Source organism: Cyclospora cayetanensis, unplaced genomic scaffold, assembly GCF_002999335.1.
Source record: "Cyclospora cayetanensis isolate NF1_C8 unplaced genomic scaffold, CcayRef3 CcayRef3_contig_148, whole genome shotgun sequence".
Classification (NCBI taxonomy): domain Eukaryota; phylum Apicomplexa; class Conoidasida; order Eucoccidiorida; family Eimeriidae; genus Cyclospora; species Cyclospora cayetanensis.
Genome location: NW_020312090.1, coordinates 71160 through 93399, shown reverse-complemented (window position 1 = coordinate 93399; position 22240 = coordinate 71160). Strand labels below are relative to the sequence as shown.

At 53.8% G+C, this 22240-nt stretch overlaps 4 protein-coding genes across 4 annotated transcripts; 2 read left to right on the top strand and 2 right to left on the bottom strand.

Moving 5' to 3' along the window:
* Positions 1 to 1834: 1834 nt before the first annotated feature.
* On the top strand, positions 1835 to 5638 carry LOC113147169. Its single transcript, XM_026336793.1, is given in 4 exon segments — positions 1835 to 4300; positions 4303 to 4383; positions 4534 to 4670; positions 4918 to 5638. Coding segments are annotated over 4 exon segments (3405 nt in total).
* A 1144-nt stretch (positions 5639 to 6782) lies between these two features.
* On the bottom strand, positions 6783 to 8498 carry LOC34618953. Its single transcript, XM_022732265.1, has one exon. The coding sequence runs from the start codon at positions 8496 to 8498 to the stop codon at positions 6783 to 6785; it is 1716 nt and encodes a 571-aa protein (XP_022590929.1).
* Positions 8499 to 16900: 8402 nt separating this feature from the next.
* Positions 16901 to 18967, bottom strand: LOC34618954 (protein lifeguard 1). The gene is made up of 6 exons (XM_022732266.1): positions 18643 to 18967; positions 18286 to 18425; positions 17997 to 18111; positions 17527 to 17730; positions 17235 to 17365; positions 16901 to 17029 (listed from the first exon to the last, which is right to left on the bottom strand). The coding sequence occupies exons 1-6, from the start codon at positions 18965 to 18967 to the stop codon at positions 16901 to 16903; spliced, it is 1044 nt and encodes a 347-aa protein (XP_022590930.1).
* A 768-nt stretch (positions 18968 to 19735) lies between these two features.
* Positions 19736 to 21706, top strand: LOC113147168. Its single transcript, XM_026336792.1, has 2 exons — positions 19736 to 20764; positions 20903 to 21706. The coding sequence occupies exons 1-2, from the start codon at positions 19736 to 19738 to the stop codon at positions 21704 to 21706; spliced, it is 1833 nt and encodes a 610-aa protein (XP_026192577.1).
* Positions 21707 to 22240: the final 534 nt, after the last annotated feature.

Sequence of the window (22240 nt, the reverse complement as noted above, 5' to 3'; positions counted from 1 at the left end):
GAAGCTGAAAAATTGTGTCCTGCACCTGTCAGGGTCACGACTGAAAAGCTCTCTGAATCTAAGAGAAATATGATTCTGCTCGTTTGTTGCGCCTGGGCCTAGCTAGAGTTTGCGCATTTTGGTTCTAGTACCAGCCGGATCCCCACCAGCTCACATGCGTTCAGCGTATCGCCTTCTGTTTGACCCCTTGGGACCCTGTTGCCTTCCTCTTTTAGTAACTAACGAATTTCGAGGTCTAAGGTGTAGCGGACCAATCTTCAAATCGGTGCTCCCTACTACGGTAGTGATTTCATATTTTAAGGAGATGATGACGAACAGTCGGCCAAGTTTGACTGTTCGCATACCATCTTTATTGCAGAGTAGCTGAGCCTAAAATTATAAAAGTTGGTGTTCTGTGCATGGAGGCAGGGTGGAATGTGACACTAAGTGTGAATGGACGGAGGGCTTTTTGTTGGTGTAAGGACGCACATCCCTAGCTGTTACTGTCCCTCACGCCGGAACCCTGAGGTGCAACGACAGGGAAAAGAGAAGCGGATTCTGCAAGAACACTCAATACTTTATAACTTAGGATAACTCACGTGGAGTTTAACTTTTTCTATTGCCCCTGAAGGGAGCTTTACGTCCCCCCTCAAAGTGTGTTGCTCTTGATTACTCAAAATGCAGCCATTAAAAACCCGATAGCAGCCTACAGCTATGTCTTTGCACAATTATAGAGGCTACACATGAATATACTCTGGTATAAGGTCCAGTCTGCCGGTAGCTGCAGCGGAGCCGAGTGAGGGACGGGTGACCTCAAACCTGTCAGCATGAGCGAATTGTACAAGCAGAATCGGCTAGTCCCTAGAACAATGGGCGTAGACCAACGTGATTCGATGCTGTGTGGAGCCCTCCACTTATGGGTTCCAGAGTTTCACTGCATGTTTGTTGGGGTGTGAACGAAACAATCCGTGAAGTAGATAATAAATGAGGGTGGTACAGACAAGTCTCGGTTTCCTATCTTCAACGAAATTTTCCCTTTTAAAGAGTTCGAAATGCTTTTTGCCTGAATATAGGGTCCGGCGTTCAAGGTACACTTCAATGAATCCTGTAAGAAACCCCGTAGTGGCAGCACGTGTCCACTGGACTCAGTAGTAACATGTGACCCGCCTGCGAGTTTAGGGGAACAATGGGACTATTTGATCAGGTGGCTACAAAGTATGTGTCTGTCAGAAAACTAAAAATAGAAAATTGCCTCATATCATTTGGTGGGAGTACACCACCCCCCTTAGAACCACCCGGCTGACCACACCACGCCCCCGCTAAGACCACAACGACCGACCGGGAGCTCTTGAACACAGCAAGCCGAGCAGCCAATGAAATACTTACCTTGAAACTCAGATGCACTTTCGTCTCTGGCTGTTTTTTCTTGACTTTTTTCTGAGTGCTTGTCTGCGATCGCCTCTGCCAGGGCACATATCTTGGAAGATATCATTACCCCCCTTTCGGAAAGAAACACCGTATCTTTCCCGCCTTTGAGAGCCCCCCCCCGTGTCAGTTGGCTAAAACTCTTTCAAACAGCTGTGTGTCGTAGGAAACCAAAAACGTACAGCTCAAACCCCAAATTCTATTACAGCTCTTGCTGCAGGTAGTTCCGAATTCGCTCTCCTGGCGCTGTATAAGCAGCATGGCCGACACCCTGAACCAATCCTAAACCCTTCCTCCTTGTGACGTGGGGACGCATCCAGTTGCCAGAAGGGGCAGGCGGGTGTAGGCTGATGGCAGCAACCGCAACTGCAGCGGCAGCCATCCCCCAACGGCCCTGGTTTGTCCACCGCAAGACACAGTTGCCGCGACGATGCATCAGCAGCTGCTGCAGCACCAGCAGCAACAGCAGGAGCTGAAAGAAGTGTCTCAGACTGCCCCCAAAGAGCATCCGGCTGCTCAGCTCCTTCAGCAGCAGCAGTGGCAGCAGCTGCAGCAACAGCAACAGGCACCGCAGGTAGGCCTTCTACTGCCGCAAGCCTTGCAAGGTGACCCTGTGCTGCAGCAACAGCAGCACCTTTCGCGCTATAGCATTAATCGTCTCAGTGGCTTTGCAGCAGCAAACGCTCGTTACGGCCTCTATTGCTCCGGCGGAGCAGCAGGCGTTCCAGTTGACCCCACAGCAGTCGCAGCTGCGGCTGTACTGCCAGACGCTGTCTCTCCCCCTACTGCTTCAACTCACTACAGCAGTACCCAGCAGCAAACAGCGGAGGATTTGGAAGGGGCGTTCACTCCTTTGGCCGAGTCTGTGGGATCCTCTCCTCCCAGCCAGCCTCAACAGCTGCTACTGCATGCAACAGCAGCCCCCGAGGTGGAGGTAGACAGCATTAGCAAAGCTCCGAGCCTGAGAACTTTGCGCATTTGTCAGCAGCTCCAGTTGCTGCAGCAGCAGCAGCAGCAGCACCATCTAAAAAGAAGTGTCACGCACCATCCCCAGCTCCACCAGCTGCACCAGTTCCAACAACAGCTGCGTCACCGTGTTGCACTAGAGCGCTGCCCACTCCTGTTGCAGCAGCATACGCTCGAGCCAGCACAAGACTGCCCTTTCTCGCCCTGCGCAGTAGACAAAACACCGCGTTCCCTCCACCAGCTGCAGCAGCATCAGCGGTTGCAGCACAAGCGGCAAAGCAGCTGTGAAACCAACGCCACTGTCTGCCAGCAGCAGCACTTAGAGCATATCGCGTCAGGTGGCTGTCCACCTCTGGGCCTTGCCGCTTCGCCACGAGCAGCAGCAGCAGCGGCAGCTGTGGCAGCAGCAGCAGCAGCTGCTGCAGCCGCTGCTGCAGAGCAGCAAGACCGCATGGGCTGCCGTCAGTCTAGCAGGCGTCCGTCCAGAGTCTCCTCACCCCACACCACAGGGGCCGATGCTGCTGCTGCTGCTGCTGCTGCTGCTGCTGCTGCTGCAGCACAGTTGAGGCTGAAGCAAGTGTCTCAAGAGCACGTCCAGCAGCAAGGGCCTCGCCTGTGGCGCGGAGCGTCTGCTCCAAGCGGCAGCAGTGGGGGTGCTGCTGCTTCAACGGTTCCAACAGCACAGCAGCATCAGTATCCGTACGTGGCTGTGCACCAGCTGCTGCCACACGTCCCCCGTGCAGCCGACAAGGACTGCTTTTCTGCCTGTAACTGGCAAAATCCGAGGCGCAGCAGCTGGGGAGACACCTCGACGCTGCGGCTTTTACAGCCATTGGGCAGCGGTGCAATGGGCCATGTCTTCCTCGTTGAGCTGGGGGGTAAGCTCTGTGCTCTGAAGCTTGCGCTGCAGTCCGACGCGGCGGCGTGCATGTATCTCCGGCAGGGGTGGGAAAACTTGGTGAGGCTGGAGTGTCTGCATGTGCAGCAGCAGCTGAGGAGACGTCAAGCCGCTGCGGGGGCAAGAGCTGGGGAGGAGATTCTGCGTGAAGAGGGCCCCCAGCAGCAGCAGCGATTCGCCGTATCTCCCCCCGCAGGAGCTGGCACTTCTGAGGAATGCCAGAGCAGCTGCAACAGCAAGAACCAGCGGTACTTCTGCCGCCCTCTATGCTACATAGAGGGCGACTGGTACAGTGCTTCCTCGTCTCCCAGCGCGGTGTCCTTACAGCAGCAGCCTCTGCGCCGCAACAAAGTGTGTGGATATATCATGGAGCACATTGCCGACGCGTGTCAGTTGACTGTTCTCATATGGCATTTTCACAGAAGCATTGATCCGATGGGGGCGCTTCGCAGGCAGAAGCGCTCGCTAGTTTCTCGCCGTCTCCTCTTTCTCTGCAGGGAAGTCACAAAGGCCTTCGCATTCGTCGCGGCAGAGGCGAATCTTTACGCCTTCGACTTCAACCCTAAGAACATCCTGGTTTCCGTCCAGGTACCCCCCGACCAGGACCAGGTGGTGCACCCGCAGCAACTCGGAGAGGGTTCTGCGGCTCCAGTATCGAGTGGCAGCGGCCAAAGGAGCTCCAGTGCAAGCAGCACAAAGGGAAGAAGCAGGACTGCCATGGAACTGACTCAGCAAGCCTTTCTGAATCCCCGCGCCACAGTCCGTGTTGTCGCCATAGACTTGGACTGCTCCCTCTCTCCGCCCTTCTCTCTCGACACGGTAGACCCCCTGCTGCTCGACTGGACGTGTGGACGAAAGGTTGTGTACTCTTGCCCTCACGTGCCTTCCCTTCTCGCCGCCTACATTTTAGCAGTTCTCGCCAAGAGCAAGCAGCTGGGGCAGTTCGTCCGGGCAGGCCTTAAGGAGGGGGTTGCGCATGCGGCGCTCCTCAAGAGACTGGCGGATCCGCGCAACTTCCTGCATTACTGCCGCCAGGGGGAGCTTCAGCAGCTGCAGCTGCAGCTGACTCACCAGCAGCAGCAGCAACAGCTGCAGCAGCAGCACGAGGTCGCGCAGCAGCAGCAGTTGCAGCAAAAGAAACTCTTCTTGCTGCTGCAACAGCAGCAACAGCAGTTCCAGCTGTCTCCATGCTGCACTACTGCAGCAACTTCGAGTCCTACCAGCAGCACGCGCTGTCTCACGCTCTCCCCAAACACCCGAGACAGCGCCAGTCTTACACCTTCGCCAGCAAAAGTGTCTCCCCCTGGACTGTTCAGTCTCCTCTCTTCTGGGCCCTGCACTTCCGCAGTCGCAGCGAGAGCACCCCCGCCTCCTCAACCGCTTTTTCTCTATCCCCAGCACCGCGTGCCAAGAGACATTCCGGCTAAGGAGCACACCAAGTACGGCATCCGCCTCAGCAACGGTCATCCTCTGTTGCAGCTTCTGGCATTCATTCTTTGCGACCTTCTGGACGCTCGGAGCCTCCACAACGTCTTCCTGCGGCAGCACTCTGCTGCCTTGCAGCAACTGCTCCTGCCGACAGACGTCAACAAACTCTTCTGCGAACGCTCTCAGATCATCAGTTGCCTCTGCTTTTCTGCCCTCACCAGGATGCAGAGCAACGCCATTCCGCATCCCGCAGCGGCCCTTAGTGTTGCCGCAGGCGCTTTAAATCATCTCACCCCTAGCGGCGGCAGCAGCAGCAGCCAGCCTGACAACCTCCAGCTTCAGCAGCCTCCATCAACTCTCCTACCCACGAACACCCAAAACAACTGGCCTGAAAAGGAGAACAGTCGCCTGTATCTGCAATTTACTAACGGCGCCGGCAGAGCACACCAACAACAGCAACAACAGCAACAGCAACAACTGCAACAACAACAGCAACAACAGCAACAACAGCTACAGGACCGCCGGTATTTTGTTGGGGGAAGCAGCAAGCGTCGTTCTACAGGGCGTTCTGCGGCAGAAGACCTCAATGGTTGCGTCTGGGATCCAGTCGCCCCCAATGCTGCTCTAATAGTGGCTGCAAATGTTGCAGCATCAGCAGCAGCAACGGCGGCAGCATCAGCATCTCACCCCGGAGGCACTGCTGCTCTTTCCGTGTGGGAGAGACTCGAGTTGCTGCCTGCTCTGACACCTGCACAGTTTCTGCCACCCCCCGACTTGGTGAGCTCTGCAGCGGCAGCCGAGTTTGCTGCTCTCCGAGGGCTGCTGCTGCAGCTGCTGGACCCTCTTCCAGTTTACACCCAACGGCTGGGGAGTCCTAGGCAGGCATTCTCTGCCCTTTCTGCCGCCATTTCGAGGGTTATTACCGTGCTCGAAAGCGAGTGACGCTGCAGCCCCTGCAGCGCAGCAGCCTTCGCTGCTGCTGACTAACTCCCCAGCCTCAGCGGCAGCAAGAGCGGCGTGGAGTGGACTTCGAAGGCAGCAGCAACAACCGAACGGGACGGATGTTGCCGAGTGGCGCATTCCGCACTACCCGCCCCCCCTTCCCCCTTGTAGATTAGCAATACGGCTTGTCGAGGCTGCTGCAGCAACAGCAGCAGCTGCTGCTGCTGCTGCTGTCGGCATCTGAGCCCATCTTGGCGGTCTCGGGTTAAGGTTTTTGTCGACTAGAAGGGCCGTAGTCAGAGAGAGGATGAGGCTCACGCACTTTTTGAAGTGGGACTGCAACTCTTAGCATACCCCTAAATCCTAGACCCTAGATCTCAACCCTCGTTGTCAGTAAGGGGAGTCCTCTCCTTGCCGCGGCTGTGGCTTTGAGGATTTCTGCATTCAGCACGTGCGGCCAGTGTGTTTAGGTCACTTTGTTACGCCTGCAAGAGAAGAAGGCGTTACTCGTCCATGTGCTTCGCTGATTGCCATGCTGTCTATTCAAAGCGCAATGCGCACCCAGCCCCTACAACCCAAGCACCTAGTACACCCTACCCTCCCCCTCTTCCCTCCCCCCGTACCAACTCTAACGCTAGACGTCTCTCCTCTCTCTCGCTCCCTCCCCTCCAAATACACATCACACACCACCCTCGACGAACCGTGCATACACAAATAAGAATCACTTCGATACAGCAGACACGTAGTTGATGGGTGCTAATTGGACAATTTCGGCATTGCCGATGCAGGCCCCCCCTGCTCCAGCAATTGCGCGCGGCGGACGGCTCGACACCGAGGTCCAACGACAAAAAGAGGGGATACGGAGACTGTTTTTGATACACACACACAGTTGCAGCACGAGCCTCTTTTCGCAAGCAAAGTGCCACAGCCCTTCTTCCTCCGCTTTAAAGGAGATCTAAGGAGGAGGCTGGCTTCGCATTCACGACAGCCATTTTGCCCGTCCCTTTGCTGCTGCCCTTTCCGCTTTGGCTCGTGCTCTTCTTTTAAAAACAGCAGGTATATACCAGCAAGAAGCAACTGCTTCGCCCGTAGAACCCCGAGAAAGAAATGGGACCGCCACCACAGATAATGAAGTTCGGTGAATCTAGAAGAGGCCTCTAGAGCCGAATGGAGGCTCATGGCCAGGTTGCTGTGGTCCTTGAGCCCCTTGGTAGTTCCCCCAACCCATCGGCATATTTGATCCCAAAGGCGCCTCGTAGGGTCCATAGCCTCCCCTCTTAGTCCTCTGATGGGGAGCCGCAGCAAGCGTAGGCTGTGGGGGTAGCGCGTACATTGCGTAAGGGTCCCTATTCGCCAAGTTGTTAGGAGTCAGCAGCTGCTCAGGAGGCTGCTGTGACTGTTGCTGGTTGAGTCCCTCCGTGATGTACATATCTAGAATACGCAAGGATTGATCCACTCGAGCTTTCTCCTGCCTGATGCTGTTCTCTGAGGATTTTGCCTTCTCCATCGCAGACTTCAGGGGCGCAAAGTCGACGCTGTGCGAAGAGGGCAGCGTGTCGCCAGCCGCCATCAGCCTGGAGCCGCCTTCCAACAGCCCTCCCAGTGTATTGAGCGATCGCGACACCCCGTTTCCCCAATCCGAGATTTTCTGCCGGAGCTCATCCAGCTGGAGCTTGGTTTGAGCCAATGGCACCGACATGGTCCTGACTTTGGTGATTTCTGCTTGGAGCATCTCGCGGTTTACCTTGCCGGAAGCCACTTCTTTGGCAAGTTCTTCCAATACAGCCAGAATCTTGCGCTGCAACTCTGTAGCTCGGCCCTTCAGTTCTAGTGCGTACCTTGCAAATGCCGACTCCAGCATCTTCTGCAGTCTCTCCAGAGTAGCGTCACACTCTTTTTGCTTGTTCTCCAGCACCTTGACCACCTCTCGCAGGTAGTCCTCCTGAGTAGCTGAGGCCACTTGGAGGCTTGCGCACGCCTGCAGGAGGCGGTCGCTGATCAACTGTCCAGAGGGTCCCTTCTCCGCGAGGGCGGATGCGCGTTGCTCCGCATTATTCAGCAGTTCATTAACAACCTGGAGTTCTTTGTTGATATTGCTCAATTTTTGCCCTAATCTCGCCTTTGTCTCCAAGTAAATGCTGTTGTCTGCCACCTGCAGATCTTGAGGGTCTGTGGGAGGGTTCCCACCAGCCGACTCAGCCAGAGACAACCGATGCAACGAGAATTCCAGCCGCTTTGTAAGTTCGTCGATAAACCCTTCCGCACTCCCCAGCTCCTGGATGCCCCGCTGTGCTCCAGAAAGAATACTCTGGACGTCGACTAAAGAACTCCAAATTACGTTCCCCTCGTCCTGGATTGCAAGGTGCAGCTGCCGCGCTTGTTGCAGCTGCTCCTCGAGACGGGCTCTCTCCGCCAGTTGGCTCTCTTGCAGCTGCTTCATCATCGCCTGCATGTTTTGGTGTTGATGCTGCTGCAAAAGCTGCATTTGCTGCTGCAGGGGATCAAGCACAACATCGATCATGCCGTGTGCGGCACCCGAGGCAGCGGCACCATATCCAAGAGGGCTCCCGTGCATCATCCCAGCAATCTTCTGCCCAGCTTGATGCGCATGCTCTTGTTGAGTGGTATGAATATAACCCTCCGCTGCCATAGGATCGGATGCCATAACTCCCCCCAAGAGAACATCCAACAGGCTTCCAGGACGTTCGCCAACCTCTTTCTGCTCTGGCCTCCCAGGCATGCCTCCCTCCACCATCCCCCCGCTTCGTCCCAAGGGAGGCGCAACCCCCTGATTTCCCTTACGCATCTGATCTCCCATGAACTTCTTGAACGCCCCCTGAGCAGGCGCTGGCGGGACCATACTTTCCGAACGCGCAAGCAGCAGTCCTGCTGCACACAGCAGCAGGCCCGCTGCACACAGCAGCAGGCGACGGCTCATCGTCTGCAACAGGCGAAAACGCACGCGCACAAATACGGACGATGATGCTGCACCAGGCACTGGAAAATCAAGTGTACGAAACTGGTGCTCCCGTTGCCTGGGCCTTCCTGGCGCTGCTGCTGCAACCGACGATCCTGCTGTTGTTGTGCACAGCTCAGAACTGTCGGCTCAGAGACACTCTAAACCAAATCGGAGTTTTTACGACCTGCCTGCCCCCTACTCCTGGCTGCAGGTCTACTTCTTGCCACTCGGGTTGCTGGCACTTCCCGCAGAAAGCCAACACTCAGAGGGAAGGGACAGAGAGGAGCCGAAAATAAACGTCTCCCTACTTTGGTACTTTTTCAGGAACGCTTTCGCTTGGGACTCTACCGCCCACGGAAGTGGGGTTAACCGTCTGGAGTGGCAGCAGTGAACCGTGAGGGGGAAGAGAGCGTCGCTCCACAACACCTGAAACCCTGAGAAGCACGCCACAGAGCAAAAATTGTCCTATAGAACGAGATGAAGACCGCGCTGGAGGATCTTGCGAGGAAAGCAACAGTTCGAAAAGCGGGTGAGAATGCAATTGGCTCTCTTAGCCAATGCTTCCTCGTGGCTTGCAGATGCCATAGGAAGTGGTCTTACTTCTTAGTTGTTTACGGATATACAGTTTACAGTTCAAGATTCAGACTTTTTGGTTTAAGGAGGAAGAACGCTTCCAAGACCGGTGGCCTCGAATGCCCATGAGGGGCTACGCTGGGATCGATGGGCTAGCACACGTGCACTGCTGCGCTGCATGATTGGATCTTATTTCTATATCCTTATACCCCAATCTCAATGTATATACCTTGAACCCTGTGCTTCTCGAGTTCGTCCTGATATTCCAGATCAATTGGGCATGAGAAGTCGTGGAACTCATGATTCTTACGAAGTTGTCTAACCCTGCGCGTCTCCCCTAAGCGCTGCACCACATCTCAAAAGGACGGTGGACGCTCTGCGTTCTCTTTGTCGTCAACACTACTTTCTCTGCACTTACAGTGTAGCTGTTAGAAACCTTCCTGCGAAAACGTGCTTCATAGCAGATACAACACAAAAAGTGCCCACTGCCAAAAAACAGAAAGCCCTATGTTGTTTTGACTCAGCGTAACTCGTACGGGAAGCGATTATTCTATCTCAGAGGGCAATAGCAGTTTTCCGCGGGCGTCGTCATCTACATTGCTTAATGGGAAGAAAACACGAGTACTATCTCTGAAATACGGTCTGAAATACGGTTAGAGGAGAAAGGCTTGTCGTTGTGCACGCTGGCCATCTACGGTAGCTTCTGCAATAATCGAGCCTAGACTGCTGAAAGCGGGTCTTTTGGGAGGTAGAAGGCAAAAGGCCGACATAGTCCTAGGCAAAACGTAGCTACGAGCGCGTAAACTCGAGGTACAAGGAACAGTGACATCGCTTCTGCTGCGACGCACATTCTCTTGCTTGGCAGTCAGTTGTCTCGCGGCTAAGCCACACTGAGGCACGTTTATCTACACAACTTCCGATAAAAATTAGTAAAGAGTTGACCAATTGGTTTGTCGGTCCGCCTTCGCGATCTATGGAAAAGCTTAGGTGGGTCGATACAAGAAGACCGGAGGTCTTTTACATGTGCGCTGAAATGCCACATTTAACTAGCTGTGAAAGATCGAAGTGCTCAAGAGGTGCAGCTATGGGCACTACACCTGTCGCCCTTCTTTCATGGGAACTTGGTAGGTCGTGGGCAGAGGGACGGAGGAGTTCTCGCGTAAAGCATTTATGAGCTTTCAGTGAAGCTTGCATTGATTCTGGATTGAAGTGTCCTTCTACCAAGACCTTGAAGAGAGCCCAACAGTTTGTAGCACTGCATGCTTCCATGCAGTTGTTCCCCCGCTGGTTCACTGGTTATGGATACATTGGAATGTCAAGCGTCCCTACAAAAGCTACCCAAACTTTGAACAATTCACTTGGGAACTCGAAGTTTGTTTTGTTAGCTACATGATGAGGGCAATTGCTTTGGGCGTATAATTTGACGGTAGTAAAAAGCACATTTAGGGGGCAGAGGCCGTCCTGCAAGCCAAAACAACGCACTCGCTCAACAGCTGCTCGACAGGCATGACTTGACAGGCGATAAATTGTCTAGGGATGCGGCAACGTAGTTATGCCGACCGCAAAGTATGATGGCCATGAGGAAGGGCAGGTACTTGAGGATCCATTGCTCTGCTGGAAATGTACCACGCTTTGTTCTCCCAGATGAAGAGAAGCGTGTACTCCTTGCAGCATGTACAATAAAGGAAGAGGCACTTCAATGGTGGCTTGACTCATGTAAAGGAAGTATTTAGCCTGCAGAGACTACAGCACTTAAAGCCTGTATCCCGCCCCGCCTCAGCGGTTTTGCCGATGTCAGCTTAACAGCGAGCCTTGGGAAAATCTGGAAAGCAAACGGAAGAATCTATCAATAGATTGTATCGCGGTCAATATGCAACTCTGCTTCGCAAAAGCCACATCGTAGACAAACAACTGGATAGTGAGGGGCTTAACTCGGGTCTACCCGAAGTGTCAGGTCAGGCGATCGAAGGGTGGATAGCGACTCACCCACTGAACGACGGACTGGTGAGGGAGCCTACCGCAATTGATGGAGTTTTCGAGGATACAGCAACGCAAGGGCGCACTCTTTGTGTCTTCGGCTGAATGGAAAAACTTAGTCAAAATTTGAAAGCACTGGATGTATGGGCGGTGTCAACTGGCCATAGACTACAATTTGTGAGCGAGAAAGCCAAGCCAGAGAGAACCCGGGCTCCTGTGCAACCCAAAAGCCACCAACAACGAAGCTGCTTCTACTAAGGAAGATTGGCTCATGTACTTTTTAACTGCAAGCGCATGCAAAGAGCCAAAAAAATTTGAACCACAGGTGCTGCTTGAGTAGAAGCAGGCCGCTGGGCAAGCAGGGGTGGCGCATCGGCGTAATGGAAGGCCTTCCTCCCGCAGGTTACGGTGCAGCGAAGGCGCTGCAGAGGATAGAATCACAGTTGGGAATTCACGAAGAGTCATTCTCTGGCTGAAAGAAGCTCGTGTTCGTCACGAATCGCTAGCGTTGCTTGACACTGGGTGTGAAGTCGATCTGTTATCCGAGGAAACGAGGCAGAAGCGCAATCGGCCTGCATTCGTTAGTGGGGTTTGAAGGCTTGGGGTATCTGGAGGGGGACAGAATGCAGGAATTCGGTAGGCTCGCAGCTCTAAATGTTACTGTATGTCGGATTTCGGTCCTAGGAGCATGGTCCGCGACTCCTACGTTGGGCCGCTGCACCAACACATAACCCTCAGCAGTCATGGGTGGTCCAATGCATGCGGCTACATTCACGCGGTGGGCGTTAGTATGCTGGGAAGCTCTACGAAGATACATGTCGCGGTTTGACGCGTGTTTAACATACGGTGAGCAAGGTAGAATCTAAACCTCGACAAGAGGAGGCATAGTATTTGGGTGGGCGGCACAGCAAAAAATGTAATAGCGAATGGTTCTGGGTGGGCAAGCAGTTCCACTGGCTCTGCCATTGCTAGTGTAGAAGGGAATTCTATTTAGGGTCTGTCAAGGAATAGCAGGAATGGGCAACGACCAACAAGGATCTCGCGGATGTGCAAACACTGACGAGCTGGCGGAGGGCTGGCCATCTACCGGTCGTCCGGCCTGCCGTATGAGCTAATCCCATAATAAATCCCTAGCTAGTGCTTTTTGCAGTCGGAAGCCTCTACAGCGTGGAGAAAAGCTTAAGCGACGGTCAGATGAGTTGGAAAAGGCAAAGATCAAGAGTCGGCGAGCATTTCCAGGCACAACTTTGCATTGGTGCGCAAAAGGAAGGATGATGGCGCATGTGCGTCAGCCATGAGACCCTGTGCAAGATTTTATGTATCGAAGGCTTTCCATGGCTCACATTGGCGACTTACTTGACAACGAGCACGAACCAGCAGCTTACATCACATTTAACTTCTCTGGCACCTAACACATCTCCATTCCCGCTAATGAGACGCACAAAACGACGTTCCACACTCGCAATTGCAAACGGCAGCGTACCTGTCAGCCTCTTGAAATTGCCAATATCTTTCGCCGAGCTACAACAGCAAGCTTTTAGCTATTTTGTGAGTCTATCAAGGAAGAGTTGATTGGCTGCCTCCATGGACTATGTCCCCGGCTCCACCCTAAACGTTCAGCGTCACCCACGGCACATACGCACAAGGCCTTCACTTGAGATGTTGCCGGATAAGCAGTAAAAAGTGAAGGCACGCGGGAGTTTGTGTACCATTATAACAATCGTGCTTCTGGAATTCAGTGTTTCAGATGCAGGAATTGAGCGGATCCGCCAAAAAGATTGAAGCAATGGAGGCGTGGCCCTCTCCGTCACCCAAGCTTTGGGACGTTGTGAAGTTTCATGGGCTTACGTTGTAACACGGAGATTTCATTAGTGAGTTTGCTTAATCGCTACCCCTTCAAGGCGTCCATCTCAGAAGCCGCAGGCCATCAGCCGAGCGTACGAGGCTACTTCCGCAACAAGGACGCTTCTCGGTCGACCTACAACTTATACAGTACTGGAGCTTTCCAATTGTGACATTGACCATTGACGTGTCTGTGGGTGCTATTTGCTCTCGTAAAACAAGAACCGAGCTCGCCACAACAACAAACGTGTGCTTGTTTTATTTTTATCTCTTCACTAAACCGAGCAAGGGCATCCAGTGGAGGAAAACGAACTCTTCTGCAGTATGGCATGGAATGCTACAATACAGGCATTATTTATGTGGGCATTCTCCTCCTGTCTAGATTGACCATCAGCCTTAATTGTACCTCGCAAACTGTTTGTAGAATTTTTGTTGGTTCGAGTTGGGCGCTGAGATGGGTGCCTCCTGCACTACGACTCAGGCGCAGTATATAAAGGATCTATCCAACGTAGCTGGGAAGTATCTTGCGCGAAGACCCAACGTTTTACCACTTGGCACTCGCTCACTCTTGTCTGTGCAGATCCAAGGTTTTGATTGAAAGAACGTGCATCGTACGCTTTTACCAATCATGCATCCGCCGCTACAGCTGACAAATTCTAGAATGGCAAACGAGTGAAGCAGTACCATGTGGAACGCGTTTTTGTGCCTGTCATCTGTTTGCGAAGTCAATTGCCGAATAGACTGTTGCCTCATGGAGCGCATCAAGAAAACGACCTTCTGGGGCTTAAAACGAGGCGGGGGGTCCGTGTTTGTCCTGCGTTCCCAATTAACTTTACAGTTCCGCTTTGCATGAAGTATAAGATCATGTACTTTAGGGCCATACTGGGACTTACATTACAGCATTAAAGTCCTCACGGTCCTTCTGATGATCTTGGAAGCTTTCTGGAGCAGAGGTATACGCACTTTCAGGCCCACAGTGTCACCAGCTGAAGCCGCAATCGTTTGCTAAACCCGACTTGTAGAGCATTCCGGCTCCACAAAAATTTGGACTGATCTCACTGATCTACCCGCTACTCTCCCACGCCCTTTGTCTATAGTAAGGAACCCATTTCCGCTCCGGTGTTGAGCCAGGTGATCCGTGATAGACAGCTGCGCTCAGCGGCGGAGGAATTCAAGGTTGCTGTCCGACGAAAGTACATGTATAGCGAAGCCAACGAACAGCAAGTGCGAATTTATGGTTGCAACGGCCTGGAGTATCTACGAGGTGCAATGGAAGGTGAACAAGCGGAAAAGCTTGCGGTCGGGTGCCTAACCATTAGCAATTGTCTCGCCCACCTGGGCTCACCCTTATAACATCGGTTTCCCCAAAGGTGAATAAATATGGCACATGACTACTGATATTGGCCTCATACGAAGCTTCACAACTCAATGAGTAATTCACGGACTTTGCTGCGCTGGAAAATTCTCTCTCTAGTGGCGGAGGATCCTCAGGGGGCCGTAGAGATACTGAATTCTACGACTAGTGAGCGCCTAAGATACACTGGAAGGAAGCTTCTGGTGAAGTGGGGTGAAGTTCGCTCAGTGATTGAAAAAGGAGTGATTGCAAGCTTCTATGATTGTAGAACAGCTCACAGATTTGTTTGGCTTCAACGGTGGCCGCTACGGCTTGCTACCTCTTGCTCTTCTCTACAGCTGTCTTTTTTTTCAGCATCGCATGCTCTGCATGAGATACTTGCTGTCACCTACGTGTATTGCTTAAGCGAATCCCGGCTATAATTATCGATGTGCTCTTTAGACACAGAGTTATGCGCAGGCACTGAGAGGCACGTTGGCGGTACATCCTTGCCAAGGGTCTTCTGTGGCTTGGAAATCGACTCTGCTGCTCGTACCCGCTGTACTGGCAAGCAGAGATTGATGTGTGAGGCGCTAACGCACTACGAAACTGGTGTACGCTTCAATTCCGTGTAAGCATTTTCCTTTTTTTCTACTGTCTTGTAGCAGGAGGAACACACATTTCAGCCCTCCCACAGTAGCGAGTCATCACGCCTCTGCGGTCTTGTCGGCCTTTTCCTCTGTTCGTTGTTGGTCAGTTGTGAGTATCTTTCTTCCCTTGGATTTCTGTTGACAGGCGAACGCATACGATTTTCTTCCTTATTTGCACTGCCTTCGCCTGTTTGCCTGCTTGGGGAAAGGCAACAGATACAATGTCGTGCACGCACCCGCACTCGAGTGACAGGTAGGAGCACACGGCATATGCTCTAAGATGAGGGAATACGGAAAATCGGACTAACTATCTGAGCACTTCTTAGTCCGCAAAGTACAATTTATCTAGGAAATGATAGCGTTAATTATTGATGTATGTAACTTGTCAATAGCAGATTTTCACCAGCGCGCTACAAAAAGCAATGGTGTGTGCGTGTACACGGGTTGCTATATGCCCCTAGCAGTAAACGCTTTGAGTGCTTAGAGAGTGGAGTAACGCGCATCCTAGCTCTCCGTCTTTCTCCTTGCCTGTCGGAATTCCTGAGGGGTTCCGGTGGGAGGGGGGGAGGAGGAAGCTGTTTCAAAAAAAGGCTCAATAACTTTCTACAATAATTGTATCGAGCTCATGTGAAGAGATTTCCTCTAGAGATCGTAGACGCCAAAGCGAATACAGGAAATCAAGGATTCTATAAGAGGCCAGGAAACTGTCAAAGGCACTTGCTACCGCTCCGTCCCACCTATTACTGCCGAATCCACTCAAACGTACTTTCCCGAACGGCGACGTAGAGGTGCCTCTGTGACGAATGTGGCAAGCATCGGGCAGAAGAAAAGAGAGGGATAATACTGAGAGCATTAGGCGCCATACACAAGGCACATGGCAGCTATAAGGTCTGACAGCGCAACCAAGGCTAGGAGGAGTAGAGTGGGGAAGACAGCAGCCCTGCGGAGATGGTGGAAAGAGACTTTCACAGCGACACACCGAGAGAAAGGCCAATTATTAGATAGTGAGACACACGCACGAGCACAAACCCTCTGAGAGAGCGTCTGCGGCAGCAGCATGCACCCCGAAGCAGAAAGCTACGGCGGGCAAGACAGCCAGAGTTCCCTGATATTTTCTCTTCGACCGGCGAAACACGCGCCTATACGAAAGAGGCTTGCCGCTGGGCCACTAGCAGCCCTATTAGGGAAGCCTGGAGCATGCGTGACACAATGTCACCCCGTTTTTCGCGATCTGAGGTGTACGTTCCTCGGGGAACCTCTCTGCGGCGCGTTGGAACAGAGAGATTGTTACGCCGGCTAGCCCCTGCGCAGCTCTCGCTATCCATCCCTGCGAAGGAAAAGCTCTGCGGGCTAAATGCATCTCTTCCTCGGGTGTGTACATACCCAACGGGCCGATTTGGGTGTCTGCACACCGGTGCGCCACAGCCACCCAGCCAACTCTTCCTTGCATCGACAGCGCTCCCCGTCGAACAAAATCGCTAAACCTTTAGACCCCAAGGAGCATTGCCATAGCAACAAAAGAGAAACTGGTACACGCCCTGCATGGAAGGCGAAAAAGGAGGGCAGAAGGCTGTCAGCGACCCAGCAGAGCAGCCTCCCCCCTCTGCTCCTCCTACATCTCTCCCTCTAACGGGAGACAAAAGGAAAAACACAGATTCTTCTGCTAGGCCCCTATTCGGCGAGTGCAGGCGTACTGCGCGGCCCCCGGCTCGCATTGAAGCCTGGCCGCGCTCTCTCAACACTCGGATTTACGAGAAAATTGTGCGGCTTGGGGATTGGCGCATGGATTATTTCCTCTATCACGCGCCTGGAAAGGGCTAGAAGCTTTCATGCATGCACGCGTCGCCGTGACCATGCTGGGTTGCATGTACAGCGATTGAGCCTCCAAGAACTTTTGGGCTAGAGGCTCAGGGTGTGGAACTTGGAATTTATGAATTGTCTGCAATCGCCAGGATGTTCATGAAGATGATAATGATATCCATGTAGAGCGTCAAAGCCGCAAAAATATAGTCATCTATGGAATACTGGTACCGCCGGTGCTTTCCTCCAACCACCAACTGCACACGCAAAGCATAAAAACAAACCCTTGCACAGGAAGAACGCTCGACCAATCCGCCTCGGGAAGAGCCCAGAAAAAAAGATTCGGAGCAACAGAAACCATGCACAGATTGGACTGCAGGCTGCAGATCCACAAGTAGGGCCGCTATATAGGCAGGGGCTGAAATCGTCCTAAGGTTTTGGCCATGCCTGGGTATCGTAGACGAGAATAAGACAGAAGAGGAGCGTTGCAATGCTTGAATACACGAGGTGCATGACTCGGTTGGTAAAGAAGATGCACAAAATCCCAAATATTAAGAGGCACATCATTGCAACAAAGAGATACGTCCCGCATCCTGAGTCGCGCAAGCACACGATAGTACAACAAGCACCGAGATTTTAACGGTTTTTAGCTTTCAGCAACGGGCAAAGACGCCACAACAGTCCCATGTCCGTCGGCTCTGCATCATTCGTCTTTCCAAGTCCGACTCTGAGCGCTGATCCACCTACGCCTCACCCGTGAAGTCGTATTTGGTTTGGCAGGCAAAAAGCATTAGGCCCACAACCACAACAAAGGTGGAACCGATTGCAATTAGGAAAGCCTGCCACGAGGAGGCAGCGGCGGCGCAGGAGAGTAGAATAGCGTAGCAGAAAGTAATGAGCGTCATAAGCATAAAGTTTGCGGGCACCTTGCGCGCCAGGTTGGGAACGCACACCAGTACTGCGCATCACAAGAAAACACCGAAGGACGCTCTTGACATCGATCACGTGGCTCCCACAACACACACATACACAGCATGCATCATGCATTGTAGAGTGCCTTCCCCATCCCCCTAATGGTCGGAGTTTAGCACATGCTGTGCTGCTGTTACAAACAGCAGCAAGACTTACAGTGCACACACCACGGGAATGTGGTATTCTCGGTGCTAGAAGCGCGAAGCTACGTGTCAGAAGCTTCACAGCGTATTTCGCGTGCACAAACCTCACCAAGCTGCAAAACGAGGCCGCCGATCGCGGCAACGATAGCCAACCAGTAGTTGTTGAGCAGGAAGGATCGGAGAGCCGGCACGAATCCAAAGACTGAAGAGACTCCGAACGTAAACTGAGAGAAAGCAGCACCCCCAACCCCGGCACAGAACGGCGAATTCCTTTCGTTCGACCTTATGCAAGACAGAAGAAACGGCCTCAAGAGCACTGGCCGAGCCTTGAAGCCAGTCTATACCCAAGTAGCTCGCTGAGAGCTCTTTGGGTTTAAAAATTAGGGTTTAGGACGTACGAGGATTTGAATGGCAAGAATGCCAAGAACTTTGCGGAGGAAGGCGTGACGGATCTCGATGCTCGATTCTTCCGTTATCTTGTCTTCTGCCATTGCCGAGGGATGCCGGGGAAGGCCTCCCATTTCCATACTGCTTGGTACTGCGAAAACGCAAAAGCAGACTGCACAAAGGGCAATGTGTAAGTCTTGACAAGCTGCGCGTCAACGCAGCTTGTCGAAACAGAGGCGCAAGATCCAGCACTTTATGCACATTCTTAGCGTCCTCGATTGGCTGCAGATGCGTTCCCGACCGCTGTGCGCTGTGCAGAGCAACAGGCGAAGAGAAGGAACCCCTAAACCCCAGATCTGCTGTCGCACCCGAGTTCGTTGCCTTGCCATAGACCGGAGTTTGCTGCGCGTAGGGATATACCCCTGCAGGGGCCCCCGCATACGCAGGGGCAGCGGGTGGGTATGGAGGAGGCATACCCGCATACGGCCCCCCGTAGGTGGCTGGGTAGGGGGCACCTCCGTATTGAGCAGCATATGCGTTCCCCTGCTGATTGTTGCCTGGGTAGCCTCCTGCGACGCCGTAAGCTGCAGCTGGCGGAGGAGGGCCTGCAGGGTAAGCCGGTGGTTCCCTGGGCCCTTGATGGCCGTATGCTTGAGGGAACGGCTGTTGGTTAGGGTCCTGGTGCTGCGCCATTGTGGCAGTCAGCGGCGCTGGGGTGTACACGGAGGTATCTTTCCGGCTGAAATTCCGGAGCTTTATCAATGAACGCGGAATGGTGGGAAATGCGAGCAAATCTAGGGGAGAAAAGCGGGTGGCGCCTTTCGACCCGATCGCTTCGTCTAGGAAAACGCGCTTTGGTGGACTGTCGCAAGTTCGTCGCTCGAACGCCTAAAGTTGGAGAAGCAACTTGGAAAGCAAGAAAGCGCTACTGTCAATAGGATCTCAATGAATGGCAACAAAAGTCAATCATACTATAAAGGCCACCGGCCAGCACTGCTAGCAGCGCCGAAGCGGAGCGAAACGCCACTGGCAGGTCACTGTGGTTCAGCCTCTACGACTTTGGGTGGTATTCGTGAGGCATGCGGGGGTGGATCTGAGTATTTGCTCCTTTCTTTTTTCATGATGCCTGTGCAGCAGTTTCTAATAAGGCACTGTGCCGCAACTGCTGTGTGTCCTCCATCTCCCCCCTCCCCCTCCCCTGCCCCGCCCTCCTTCACTGTTGCTGGCGTGGCAGGCGCCTCACTTTCTAGTTTCTTGATATCTTTCCCCCTTCTCTAAGTAGAGACGCGGGCTTCCGCACCGATTGATTCCTCCTAGTCTTCCCTTGGCTTGTGCTGGGGGCAGCCGGTGCAGCGGCACGAGCGGCGCTTAAGGCTTGCCGCTCCTGTTGCACCTGTGGGACAAACTCGAGAAGCGACGAGTTGCAGCTCTCGTCACCTCCTCAGCAGAAGACACACAGTCATGCTGGCGTGTGGCTCCGCAAACGGCAGCAATTACCCCAGTGGTAACGGCTGCAGCAGCAACAGGAACGCATCGCCAACATTAGCGCCCTCCGAGGCGTCTCTGTATATGCCAGCTTCCCTCGCCCACCCACTGCTGCAGAGCAGCTGCAAAAGCAGCACGTGCTCGTGGGGCACTCGAATCTGGAGTTGCGACAAGGGCAAAACTTGCAGCAACTGCAGCTGCCGCTGCTTGCAGCCGCAGAAGCACGACCTACGCCAGTGGACAAAGCCTGCAGAGGCTCTCATACAGCATACATGCCTGCTTCTTCTGCTTGTCGGATTCTTCTGCTTCTCGCTTGCGGCGGCTGTATATCGGCTGCTGCTAAACTCGGTTGTAGCTCTAGCCCGTAGGCGCACGCTGCGGCAGCAGCCTAGTAGCGTGGTCAAGAATGCTGTTGTACCTGTGGGAGGAGGAGCTGCAGCACCAGCAGCTGCTCCTCCTCCTCATTTGCTGATCGTATTCAATAGCAACGAGCTGCTGCTGCTGGCAGCAGCGGAAGCAGCGTGCAGTGCCGCCGCAGCAACCGCAGGAGCAGCTGCTGGCACCAGCGTGTGTGTACAGGAGCTGCTGCTACCAGCGGTTGTTGCTGCGTTTCTTGGGGGCCTTAGCCACTTAACCTTCAGCGATGCTCCGGGTGTCTGTTCATTGAAGCAGCACAGGCAGCAGCTGGTGGAGCAGCTGCAGCAGCTAAGTTTGGAGGCATGGGAAGAGACAAGCGCACCACAGCAGCAGCAACAGCAGGAGCAGCAGCAGAAGAACAGGCCCCTTAACGAAGACTTGTTGGTTCTACACTCACCTATCTTAATCTGCGTGCGTCGGGGAGGACGGGAGCAGCAGCGGCAGCATGAAGGCAAAGGGGATATCCTGAAGGTGAGGCTTCTCTGTGGCTGCAGCGCCCTTCCGGAGTTGCTCAATCTGTACGCTGCAAACAGGCTCACGCGTGTCAGCCGCAGAAACTGTGGCAGCTTCAATTGCCCTAGCACCCACGTAGAGAGCTGCTGGGGTGACGAGCACAACAAGGGAAGCCACTGCTGCGGTAGCACAGGAAGCAGCAGCAGGAGTTACAGCAGGAGCAGTAGCGGCCTTCTTCTCGGCAGCTGTAGCAGTGGGGAGTCTGCTGCAGCCAGTAGGAATAGCGCCAGCAGCAGCGGTCAGCAGACTGTCGAAAGAGAGAGCAATGGGAATACTCTTCGCCAGGGGATGCCTAGATACGGGCACGGAGGCGAGGAGGGCTGCAAGTTTTCGCCGCGCAGTGAGTTGCGGCAGCAAGGCGCTGGTGCTGCAGCAGAGCAGCATGTGCAAGACGACTGCGTCAGCAGCAGCAACGTGAATACTGGGAGCGCACATTATACGCTTCCGAGCGAAGAGGTAATTCGTGCCTCTTCTGTATACGAGCAGCTATTGACAGGTGGCGATTTTCCGGTGCCACGGTGTTTGCTGCGGGCAGAGCTTCCTCTGCTGCTCCTCCTGCGCTCTATTGCCGAGGTATGCTCAACGGCAACTTGGTATCTTGCCTGCCGGGTCACTCAGGGTGTAGCCTCACGACTCCTCCTGCGTCAAGACGCTTCGAAGCAGCATCACAGGAAAGCCTATGGAGCCACCCTTTGGGAGCTGCCCCAGCAGCTGCTGTTGATGCTGCAGCTGCTGCTTCCTTCGCTGCTTGGACGGCTGCAGGAGGAGCTGTCACCTTTTGGGTGTCTGACACCCTTCTCTGCCTGCAGTGTGCCCCCGCTATTACTGGCGGAAGCTGAGTTGCTCGGCCGCTGCGTCCAGCTGCGGCAGCACCAGCAGCAGCCGCCGTTGCAGCAGCACTGGGAGCACAGGGAAGCCAGCCTTCCGTTGCAGCAACACGAGACAAGGGGTCTAGCAACACGCGTGCAAGAGACTCTAGAGGCCTTTAGGCTACGACACTTAAGACTGGGCCGCTAGCAGCAGCGCAGTGCATGCACCGTACCTTTCTAGAGCTGCTGCTGCCGTATATGACCCCTTTTGGTGCTGCTAATTGTGGACTGCCCGAAGGCCGCCCACCTATTGCCCCTCATGCTAAGGGGACAGAAAAGAGGCACTAGGAGCCCCTTCGAGTGTTCAAGTATCTACACTGTTTTTGCGCAACTCAAATAGCTATTTAGTTTATCTGACGCTCTCCAAACTTCAACTGCAATTCCTTCCATTGGATGTGGACACCGCGCCCCCACCGGCTAATCCAGGCGCCCACACACGCAAACACAAACATGTGCACGTTGGCACATGCATGCGCACGCTACAAAAGGCGCTCATGAATCACAAAGTTTGTTGAACTGGTCCTACTGCAGCTGCAACATTTCGACTCGGCTGGCGCTGCTGCACATTCCCGTGGTGCCTGCCGCGGCAGTTGGTGCTCCTGCAGGTGACGCATGCGCTAGCACTCCGGACGGCAGCATCGGGTGTAACAGACAGCAAAAATACTGTGCTTATACAATATCT